This window comes from Neofelis nebulosa, chromosome 17, assembly GCF_028018385.1.
Source record: "Neofelis nebulosa isolate mNeoNeb1 chromosome 17, mNeoNeb1.pri, whole genome shotgun sequence".
NCBI lineage: Eukaryota > Metazoa > Chordata > Mammalia > Carnivora > Felidae > Neofelis > Neofelis nebulosa.
In genome coordinates this window covers 16810619-16822988 of record NC_080798.1, presented here as the reverse complement: position 1 = coordinate 16822988, position 12370 = coordinate 16810619, and the positions used below count along the sequence as shown (strand labels likewise).

Sequence of the window (12370 nt, the reverse complement as noted above, 5' to 3'; positions counted from 1 at the left end):
TCCAGATCTAATTTATTCCCTAAATGTGTTGGATGTCTAATTTTTATTTTTTCAAACTATTTTATTTTAGAGAGCACATGAGCAGGGGAGAGGGGCAGAGGGGGGAGAGAGAGAGAGAGGAAGAGAGAATCTTAAACAGGCTCCATGCTCAGTGCAGAGCCCAAAGTGGGGCTCAATCCACAACCCTGGGATCATGACCTGAGCCAAAAGTAAGAATCAGATGCTTGGGGCGCCTGGGTGGCTCAGATGGTTAAGCCTCTGACTTCAGCTCAGGTCGTGGTCTCACAGTATGTGGGTTTGAGCCCTGCGTTGGGCTCTGTGCTAACAGCTCAGAGCCTGAATGCTGCTTTGGGTTCTGTGTCTCCCTCTCTCTCTTCCCTTCCCTGCTCACACTTTGTCTCTCTCTCAAAATAAATAAACACTTTTAAAAAAGAGAGAGAGATGCTCAACTGAGCCACCTAGGTGCCTCTGGATGGGTAATTTTGAAGTGGTAGGAGCCATTTCTTAGTACTGTGTATTTATCTCATTCCCAAACTCCACTTTTCTTAATGCAACTAAGATACTCTTTATCATCTATAAAATAATCCACTAAAAACTTATGAACATAAAACATTTAAACACGTGATTTTTTTTTTAACATTTATTTCTTATTGAGAGGCAGAGACAGAGCATGAGCATGGGAGGGGCAGAGAGAGGAGGAGACACAGAATCTGAAGCAGGCTCCAGGCTCTGAGCTGTTAGCACAGAGCCCAATGCAGGGCTCGAACTCACAAACTGAGATCATGGCATGTTCTCTAATTAAACCCAACAAAGATATAATGTAAAAAATACTCTAAATTAAATGTTGGTAGTGCTCCTGAACACATAGTGGAAGTGAATTGGATTCTATAAAGGGCTACATGCTTGGAGAAATGATAGTGATAGTGAACATGTTTAAACAGAAATAGAAGTCTGAAACAAACAAAATCAATTAGGTTGGCCGAGATGTGACCACAATACTCTACATCCTATCACCCAGACTTGCTTCAATTTAAACTTTTTACATAGTATGAGAATTAAGATTAATTAGTGAGGTTTTTATTCAGATGGTGCATGTGGGGTAAAAAATTTTAAACACTGAATATTTGGATAATACATGTTCAAATCATGAGAGATAATGTATATGTACCTATTAACATGTTATTTTGCATAGTTTATAATTTCCTCAAATGATACTACCTTTCCATAAATTTCCTTATTTATTTTTGAGACCTATTCAGGCTGAGATATACAAATAAACTTTATTTTTGTGTCTGGACTAATATTCCATTACATATATGTTACAGTTTATCTGTTTCTCCTGTCAAAGTTTTTAATCCACAGCAAGTTATAGCTAGTTTAAGTAGAAAGGGGTTTATTAAAGGATAGTTTTCAGAATCTCAGGTGTGAAGGTGAGGGCAAAGGATCAAGGACAGTAAAACCAAGAGAAATCTTGGAACACATCATTGGGCTAGTGGAAAAACCATTGTCACTACCCCTGCCACTCAGTCCCCATGATTCTGAGAACTGGCTCTACCAGGGCTTCAGCCAATGAGAATCAAAGACTGTTGCCACTGTGTTGATAGGTGTAATCTCCCTACATGTGACTCACAGTGCACACTAGTTTCCTGTTTTGGGTAGTTGAATCTGGTTAAAAAGAGATCATGTATGGAATTCTTACCACAAGATATCCTGGAATATATAATGGTTATCATTTATAGAATGTTTATAGTGCCAGACAATATTCCTTAGAACATGTCTACTTACCATTTGTATATAAACTTACTGAATCCTCACACCACCTGTATGTAGAAATTGTTATCTCCATTTTAGGTGAGGAAAGTGAGGCACAAGGAAATAAAATAACTTGGCCAAGTTTGCAAAGCTACAGTGGCAGAGCCATAATTCAGACCAAACTCTGGAGATACTTATGAAAATGATGGCAACTCTGTTTTCATAATGAAGCACAATATTGCTGGCAATACTTTTCCACATAAAGTACTGTCTTACTGGATCTGAGAAAATAGAAGTTTTTATAGTTCAACTTGGAGTAGTCTGCTTCAAGTATGTACACTTAACCACTTTTCTGTACTGCCTCTTTACTGTGTGCAGCTAATTAATAGGTTGGATCCTTGGCAACTATTTTTATTGCCTGGTGCCCACTTAAATTTATTCAGTGAATTCACTGAGGTTGGTTCTTCCACCAGATGAAACATGGGAACTCATTGGTTTCAGTCATTCTTAGGCAATCCAGTATATGAAGACTTCAAACTTTATCTTTTGAGGCTTCTCCTTAATTACATTTCAGTCTGTTGCAGTCTCCATCAGGGAAGGAGAGTGATAGAAATAACTTGTCTTTACCATGGTAGTACTTTTACTCATCACTTAGTTGGCTAACTAGTTTTTTTTTTTTTAGGTTTTTATTTAAATTCCAGTTGGTTAACATACAGTGGAGTATTAGTTTCAGGTGTACACTTTCGTGATTCAACATTTATATACAACATGTGATGCTTATCATCAACTGCACTCCTTAATCCCCATCACCTATTTAGCCCATTACCCCCTCCACCTCCCCTCTGGCAACCATCAGTTTGTTCTCTATAGTTACTAAAAGTTGGTTTCTTGGTTTTCCTCTCTTTTTCCCCCATGACTGTTTATTTTGTTTCTTAAATTCCACATATGAGTGTAATCATATGGTTTTTGCCCTTCTCTGACTGACTTCGCTTAGCATAATACTCTCTAGATCTATCATGTTGCAAATGGTGTTAATTTCTGATCTCTTCAAGATTAGACCTAAAATAAGGAAAAGGGTTCAGGTAATTTCTTACTTGACTGAAACTGTGTGATTCAACATTGTGATTATCTGCAATTGGCAGATATTTATAGATGACTACCTAATGGAATGCTTTTGTGCATTCTTTGGAGAACAGCCAGCAGTTGGGAACTTGCAGTTCCTTTTAAAAATTGTTTTATTATTTTTTATTTTAGAGATGGGGGACAGAGGGAGAGAATCTCATGTAGGTTCCATGCTCAGTACAGAGCCCGACACGGGGCTTGATCCCACAACCCCAGGACCACAACCCGAAGTCAAGGGTAGGACGCTCAACCACTGAGTCACCCAGGTGCCCCTACAGTTCCTTTGATTCAGACAAATGTATCTCCAGCCCTTAGGATTTTAATAATACTTCTAGATTCTCTATGCTAAAGTTTATTCAATTCTCTAAGTGGCTTTCCTTTATTAGACCTAGGGCCACATCTGGTCCTTGGGAAACATTCATGCATTCTTATTCTGGATACACTCTGAGATTGTTGGCTGATGGAAAAGCAGCATTAGTCAACCCTTCCCTTGGCATTTAGGTTTCTCCAGGAAGTCAAACAACATTCCACTTTGGTCTCAGGTTGTAGTGAGCTAAAATCAAGAGTCAGACACTCAACTGACTGAGCCACCTAGACACCCCCATAGGTTGAAGTTGTAATCCCAGTCACCTTAGAATATGACTTTATTTGGAAATAGGGTCATTGCAGACATAATTAGTTAAGATGAGATCATACTGGATTAGGGTAGGCCCCTAATTCAATGTGACTGGTATTGTTATAAGAATAGATTAAGACATTTAAGATACAAAACAGATGAACGTAAGGGAAGGGAAGCAAGAATAATATAAAAACCGGGAAGGGGACAAAACATAAGAGACAAATATAGAGAAAGAGGGTTGCTGGAGGGGTTGTGGGAAGGGGAATGGGGTAAATGGGTGAGGGGCATTAAGGAATCTACTCCTGAGATCATTGTTGCACTATATGCTAACTTGGATATAAATTTTAAAAAAATAATAAATTATTTAAAAAAAGAAAAAGGAAAAGAAAAAAGAAGAATAGATTAGGACAGGGGCATCTGGCTGGCTCAGTCAGTAAAGCATACAACTCTTGATCTCGGGGTCATGAGTTCAGACCCCACATTGAGTGCAGAGCTTACTTAAAAAAAAAAACAAAAAACATAGATTAGGACACACATGTACAGTGGGAAGATGATGTGAACACACAGGAAGAAAACAGCCATCTACAAGCCAAGGAGCATGAACTGGGACTGATCCTTCCCTCATGGCCCTCAAAAGGAACCAGCCTTGCCAACATCTTGATATCCGACTTGTAGCCTCCAGAATTATGAGACAATGATTTATGTTGTTTAAGCCACACAGTTTGTGGTGCCTTGTTATGGCAGTCCTGGAAAACTAATATAGCATATTACTCCTCAATAAAGTTGATTTGGAAAAATTAAAAACACTCTATGGAAACTAAAAAGAAAAAAAGTTATGATCATAAAGGTCAGGATATTGTTATATTTAGGATAAAGGGTTGGAATAGTGACTGCAAGGCATTGGTGAAGGGCTTTTGGGGAATTGGCAATGTTCTGTATCTTAACCAGGATACTGCTTACATGGATGTTTAATAATAATTTGTCATGTTATACTCTTATACTGTTAATGGGAATGCAAACTAATGCAGCCACTTGGAAAACAGTATGGAGGTTCCTCAAAAAGTTAAAAATAAAACTACTCTATTGTCATAGACTCTGGGTCTAAAGTTCTCTCTTGTCTAGCAAAAGAGCGGGACGCAGGATTGAAAGCAAGAGACGGCTAATGTCTGGGAAAAGACATGAACCCCGAATAAGGGTCCTTACCCCATTTTTATTAGGATCGGAAGGCTTACAAACATGGTGATGGACGTGTACAAAAGGCAATGAATCTGTGAACATTTACTTGTGGACATGAGGAAAAAGGAGTCTTGAAGATACCCGTGGTTAGGGGTTTAGGTTAATACAAAACAAAATCCAGGCGCTGGGCAGTCAGGAGAAAGGTTGTTTACAGCGGACATGAGGCAGCACCTTGGTTTATCTTGGCTAGCCTGGGGATGAGACAGATAGGGGGAATAACCTCAGGGTTGACAAGGCACCTTTTCTTTTGTTAACCATCTCCACTCCGGCTGCTTTGCCTGCTGTGCAGCGGTCCATAGTCCAATTCACCAATTTACCTAACTTGGCTCTATTCTCCCGTGAAAGCAGCTTTTCTGCTATAGTACTAAATTGGGGGTGCTTCCATCCTGAATATCTAATCTTGTTTATTTCATATACCTATGTGTTGGGCACCTTTGCACCATTTCTATTTCAGGCCTTTGCCTCTCCCTATTTTGGGGGCTCTGCACCCCCCTCTCTATTTTGGGGTGCATCTGCACCTCCCTAATCCTGGCACCTTTGTGCCTCCCTATTCTTGGGGTGCCAATCTGATTTACCCAAACTCGGGTGTGAGCATTTTATGACTTTGTATTTCTTTATGCCTTGTTAACTCATTGGTGTAAGCCCCGGGGGATTCCTAAGCTTATCCCCCACGCTCTATGATTCGGCCATTGCACTACTAAGTATTTACCCAAAGAATACAAAAATACTAATTTGAACGGACACATGCACCTCAATGTTTATAGCGGCATTACCAACAATAGCCAAACTATGGAAAGAGCTCAAATGTCCACTGAGTGATGAATGAATGTATGTATACATACATACATTCAGAATATTACTCAGCCATAAAAAGAATGAAATGTTCCATTTGCAATGGCATGAATGGAGCTAGAGTGTATTATGCTAAGTGAAATAAGTCAGAGAAAGACAAATACCACATGGTTTCACTCATATGTAGAATTTAAGAAATGAAACAGATGAATAGAGGGGAAAAAAGAGAGATAAGCAACCATAAAACAGACTCTTAACTATAGAGAACAAACTTAGGGTTGCTGGAGGGGAGGTGGGGGGGATGGATTAAATGGGTGATGGGTATTAAGGAGGGCAGTTGTTGCGATGAGCACTGGGTGTTGTATAGAAGTGATTTATCACTGAATTCTACTTCTGAAGCTAATATTACACTATATGTTAACTAACTGTAATTGAAAAACTTGAAAAAAAAGTCATACATTTCTGTTTTATGCATTTTTGATAGTTTGTTATATTTCACAAGATAACTGGTAGAAAAAAAAGAACCAAAAAACCCACAGGGTAGTAAGGCTAGAGTTGGGCTGGCAGGAAGGCAGCAACTTATATAACAAAATGGGAGTGGAATGGGAGAGTTTTTTAAAGTATGATATAGGCATTAAAAGGGCAATGAAAGTTATGCCTATGGCTCTAAATATATGATTCTGAGCCATTTCACAATGTATGAAAAGAGTTAAATGAGAAAGAAATGAAAAATGAAACTGTGTGTCAAATAGTTTTGGTAAGACCAGAATTCTGAAGGACTGAATACATAAATAACTATAAGAAAGCAGGTGAGGTAAAGAATAAAAATGCAAGTAAAAAGGAAAATAATCATGAAAACAAAGTGCAAAGAAAGTGGGGATACTTGGTATCCAGAATATAATCCCCTAAATTTCAATAAAAAGAAAGACCTGATGTATACGAAATATATTGAAGTGCCATCTAGGTATCTGAGAAGTTATAGCAACTACCACTCAAAAGACTGGGACTTTTAAGACAATAACATTGGAAAACATTTCAGAGGTGTTATCTTCTAAACAACTGTTATGTGACTTTGTACCATTCACACATGTGTCAGTCACTTATCTGAACATCTTAACATTTCTTTCTCTACAATCCAAGGCTTTTCTTTCTGCTCCAGCTTAAAAATGATATCTGGATTGGTGAGTTGATATTCTATTCATTAACAGATATATTGGGGTGCCTGGCTGGCTCAGTCAGTTTAGCATCCTACTCTTTTTTTTTTTCAATATATGAAATTTATTGTCAAATTGGTTTCCATACAACACCCAGTGCTCATCCCAAAATAGCATCCTACTCTTGATTTTGGCTCAGGTCATGATCTCTCTGTTCATGGGATCGAGCCCCTCCCCCCCAACCCCATTAGGATCTATGAAGGATCCCTATTAGGATTTATGAAGCTAAAGAAGAGATTTCAGATTTCTTTTCTTTAATTTTTTTAATGTTTATTTATTTTTGAGAGAGAGAGGGAGACAGAGTGAGCAGAGGAAGGGCAGAGAGAGGGAGACACAGAAACCAAAACAAGCTCCAGGCTCTGAGCTGTCAGCACAGAGACTGACATGGGGCTCGAACTCATGAACTGCGGGATCGTGACCTGAGCTGAAACCAAGAGTCGGACACTTAACTGACTGAGCCACCCAGGCACCCTGAGATTTCAAATTTCTTAAAAAAAAATAAAAGTCATGAAGACCAGATTTTAACTTTCCTTCTTATAAAACTAACAAAATAACAAAAAAACCAAAAACCTAACTTCCAAAAGAGTACAGAATAAGAAAAAAATCATTTGTAACGGAAATAAGAAAGTGAGGCATCCTTACTTTCATACATCCTATACTTTGAGGACTTTCTTACAAAAATAATACAAATGGGATGAGATAGAAAGATATCACCAAGATCTAAGTTAGTACTATTCCGGACAGAAAAAATCTGACAAACATTAATTCAACACTTAATAGTACCAATCACTGCTCTAAACAAGTTATATGTAACAACTCATTAATTCTCAAAAAAAAAAAAAACCCACCATCCAAAAATTTAGACTCATCTTTAGGTGATAAAACTAAGGTAGTGACAATTTAAGTAACTTGCCCATGGTCACACATAAAGTGATGGAGCCAGGATTGAAACCTTTTTATCTCTAAAGTCTATGCACTTAACCTCTATTATTATCAGAATTAACTAATAGGGACACATAGAAGAATTGTTTTTCTCCTAGGATATGGAAAGTGACATAAGTAAAGAAAGGGGAATGTGTAAAGAAAGAACTATTTCATATATTTAAGTATTAACAGATGAAGAAATGTCCTAGAAGACACAGGAAAAAATGGGATCAAGAATAGAAAAGATAATACAATATTTTTGAGAGGAGAAACACTTCATTTTTTGAGACCAAAGTAAAGACGGCTTAGGAAAGACTATGGGCCACAACTTCAAAATTATGCAAAAGCCCTTTACTTTATATCCATGAAAATTGTTTATTTTCCTCTGAGATATTAATTAGCTTTATAAATGGAAGACAACATAAACTATGTAATCAATCTTGCTAATTTTATGTCCTAATTTGTTTTTCCTTTGAAGGTCAGATTCAAATTTAAAGCTCAATTCTAAATTAACTTATTTCTGTATAGTCTAATTGCAATTTTTGCATGGTCTTACTAATTTATATTTTTTCCTGACATATTTGTATCCATTTAGTTTCTCATCTTATTGTTGAGATTATTGTGACCTACTTTATCTGCAGTGCAGAATAAAAAAGTAAAAGAAACACATTATTTAAAACTCATTTGAGACTTGATCATTTCTTCCTGGGAGAGAAGTAGAATCTAGAAATGGCCAACCTGGGTGAAAAAGAAGCCATGAACAATCAGGCTTACTTAGTAGCTCCAGACAAGTCACACTAGAAATCTCCAGGTAAATAAGGTCAATCACCTTATGGGGGAACAATCTTAAGATTTTATGATCCATCAAAAGCCAAGAATAACTTCACTGTTTGGAAGCACCAATATATGGCCTATGGAGCTTCAATTTGAATTTTAAAAATTATTTTAAGATTAGAAGTATAACTCACAAGATATTTTTAAAGACTGCACCATACTTAAAAAAAAATCCATCTATCAAATCTCAAAATCACAGAAAAGTTGCAAATATAGTGCAAAGAGCTTTTTTTCCCTGAACCATTTGAGACTAAATTGCTGACCTAATGCCACATCACCACTGAAGATGTCCCTACATAACCACAATATATTATCAAAATCAAGAAATTAATATTAATACATTACTACCATCTATATTAGATTCCATCCAAGTTTCACCAGGTATGCCAATAATGTCATTTGCACTAAAGGATTCAGTTCAGAATCACACATTGTGTTGAAATGTCATGTCTCTTTAATCTTCTTTAGTCTGAAAGTTTCTCAGTCTTGCCCTTTTATAATCTTGACACTTTTGATGACTATAAGTCCATCTTTGGAGAATGTCTCCAATTTGATTTTCTTTCTTTTTTTTTTAATGTTTATTTTTGAGAGAGAGAGAGAGAGAGAGAGAGAGAGAGAACACGAGGGGTGAAGGGGCAAAGAGAGAGACACACACACAGAATCTGAAGCAGTCTCCAGGCTCTGAACTGTTCAGCATAGAGCCTGACATGGGGCTCGAAACCATGAACTGTGAGATCATGACCTGAGCTGAAGTTGGATGCTTAACTGACTGAGCCACCTAGGTGCCCCAGGTATGTCCTGTTAAATTAAAGTTTTAGCAAAGGCACCAAAATAGAATATATACCTTCCAAAAGAGGAGGAAATAAAGGGAGAGGGGAACAATCAAAAGAAGGAATAAAGGGGGAAAATGGAAATATTAAAGGGTTACATATGACATATATAGTGATGTGATAAAATGGTAGAAATAAATACAAATATGTCAGTAAATGTCTGATTGGATAAATAAAATCTAATTATATGCTATTGTCAAGAGACACATTAAGAGAATCACACAGGGGCGCCTGGGTGGCGCAGTCGGTTAAGCCTCCGACTTCAGCCAGGTCACGATCTCGCGGTCCGTGAGTTCGAGCCCCGCGTCAGGCTCTGGGCTGATGGCTCGGAGCCTGGAGCCTGTTTCCGATTCTGTGTCTCCCTCTCTCTCTGCCCCTCCCCCGTTCATGCTCTGTCTCTCTCTGTCCCAAAAATAAATAAAAAACGTTGAAAAAAAAAAAAAAAAGAGAGAATCACACAGAAAGGCTGAAAATGAGGGAACTCCTGAAAAAACATCAGTCAAAATACTAATGAAAAGAAAGTTGATGTAGGGGCACCTACATTAAACATATATAAAAGAAAGTTGATGTAGCTATGTTAATATTAGATAAAATAGACTTAAATAATAGCATTATAAAAAGATCAGTACATAATGATGAAATGATTACATCTCCAAGAATACATAAATTCTAAACTTATGTTACCAAATATACACATTTAAACGAAAATTAGTAAAACAAGGAAAAAATAAAATCAAAACCATAGTAGGAGATTTTGCATATTTCTTTTACTAATTGATACATGAGAGACAAAAATCAATAAGATTATAGAGGATTTAGACCAAAAACTTATAAGCTTAATCTAATGGATACATTTTTAAAAATACTATATATACACAATAACTGCAGAAGACAAATTATTTTTAAAGATATATTGAATATTCAGAAAAAACAGACATATATTAGGCCACAAAGCAAATCTGAAAAAATTTCAATGGACTAATTTTATTTTTTTTAACTTTAGAGAAAGAGTATGAGTGAGGGAGAGGGGCAGAGGAAGACAGAGAGTGTTAAGCAGGCTCCACGCTCAGTGTGGAGGCTGAAGCAGGGCTCAGTCCCATGACCCTGGGATCATGCCCTGAGCCTAAATCAAGAGTTGGATGTTCAACCCACTGAGCCACCCAGACACCCTTCAATGGACTCATTTCATATAGACCAACTTCAGTGCTCACAAAAGTTATGTTAGATAATAAGCCATCAAAGAATAATTAGAAAAAAATCCATATGCTTAAGAAATATCCTTCCAAATTCTTTATGGGTGCAAAAATCATATCGTAAATTTAAAAAGAAGAATTTAAAAGTGCATGATGAGACTACTACATACCAAAATTTGTAGGATGCAGCCAAAGTAGTACATAAAGGAAAAGTTACAACCTTAAGAATTTATGTTAGAAGTATAAAGATTAATTACCTAAGTATCCAACTTAAAATGTGAGAAAAAATTGTAGAATAAACTGAAAGAAAGCAAAGCAATAAGAAAGAATAAGAAATAAAGGGAACAGTAAAAGAGCTATATAATGAAGAGGATTAATAAGGTCCCAAATAGGTCTTTGTATTATCATATACCAAAAATTATTATAACACTATGTTAATTAAGAGCATATATATATTGCTGGGAATAATGAATTGACCACAGAATTGAATAAAAACTGCCCCAACAGACCAGTTTATTACTGTCAGTAAGAGGGGAAAGGATAGCCTTTTCATAATGTAAGACAATTGGTACATGTACACATACACATACACATACACACACATGTTGTACCCCTTCTTTATCTTACAGAAAGAGTTTGATTCCAAGAGCTTTTATCTTTGTATTATTATTTACTTATTTCTATTTTTTAGCATGGAAGCGCATGGGAGAAGGGCAGAGAGAGAGAGAGAGAGAGAGAGAATCTTAAACAAGCTCCATGCTATCTGACACGGGGCTTTATCTCACTACCCTGAAATCATGACCTGAGCCAAAATCAAGAGTTGGACACTCAAATAAGCAACCCAGGCGCCCCCATTCTAAGAGATTTTATAACAAAAAAAAATTGTGTAAGGCAAAACTATAAAGCTTTAGGAAGATAATGTAGAAAACTGAAATTATGACCTTGGTATAGAGAATAATTTTTTTTTTTAAATTTTTTTTTAATGTTTTTTTATTTATTTTTGGGACAGAGAGAGACAGAGCATGAACGGGGGAGGGGCAGAGAGAGAGGGAGACACAGAATCGGAAACAGGCTCCAGGCTCCGAGCCATCAGCCCAGAGCCTGACGCGGGGCTCGAACTCACGGACCGCGAGATCGTGACCTGGCTGAAGTCGGACGCTTAACTGACTGTGCCATCCAGGCGCCCCGTTTTCTTTAATGTTTGTTTAGTTTTGAGAGATAAGACAGAGCGTGAGTGGTGGAGGGGCAGAGAGAGAGGGAGACACAGAATCTGAAGCAAGCTCCAGGCTCTGAGCTGTCAGCACAGAGCCCAACGTAGGGCTTGAACCCATGAACTGCAAGATCATGACCTGAGGCAAAGTCCCACACTTAACCGACTGAGCCACCCAGGCGCCCCTAGAGCAGAGCTTCTTAAACAAAACATAAAAAATTACAAGACATAAAGAAAAATTAAATAAATTGGACATTAAAACAGAGTAGTTTTAATTTTTTTTGTTTTTGTTTTTGAGAGAGAGAGACAATGCATGCACAAGAGCAGGGGAGGGGCAGAGGGAGAGAGAATCTCAAGCAGGCTTCATGCCCAGCATGGAGCTGGATATGGGGCTTGATCTCACAACCATGAGATCATGACCTGAGCCAAAGTCAAGAGTCAGCCACTTACCTGAGTGAGCCACCCAGGTGACCCAAAACAGACTGCTTCTATTTATTAAAAGATCACTAAATAATGAAAAAACAAGCTATAAACTAGATGTTTGACACATATGAAATATAAACATCCCCAGGGCACCTGGGCTGCTCAGTCAGTAAAGTGTCCAACTTCAGCTCAGGTCATGATCTCATGGTTTGTGAGTTTGA

At 37.5% G+C, this 12370-nt stretch overlaps 1 protein-coding gene across 1 annotated transcript in view; it reads left to right on the top strand.

Moving 5' to 3' along the window:
• Positions 1-12370, top strand: part of LOC131500311 (zinc finger protein 420) — a 130676-nt gene that overhangs the window by 74327 nt on the left and 43979 nt on the right. Inside the window, exon 6 of the mRNA XM_058709379.1 lies at positions 5809-5813. Within this exon, the coding sequence (XP_058565362.1) occupies positions 5809-5813 (5 nt within the window). The remainder of the gene's footprint in view (positions 1-5808; positions 5814-12370) is intronic.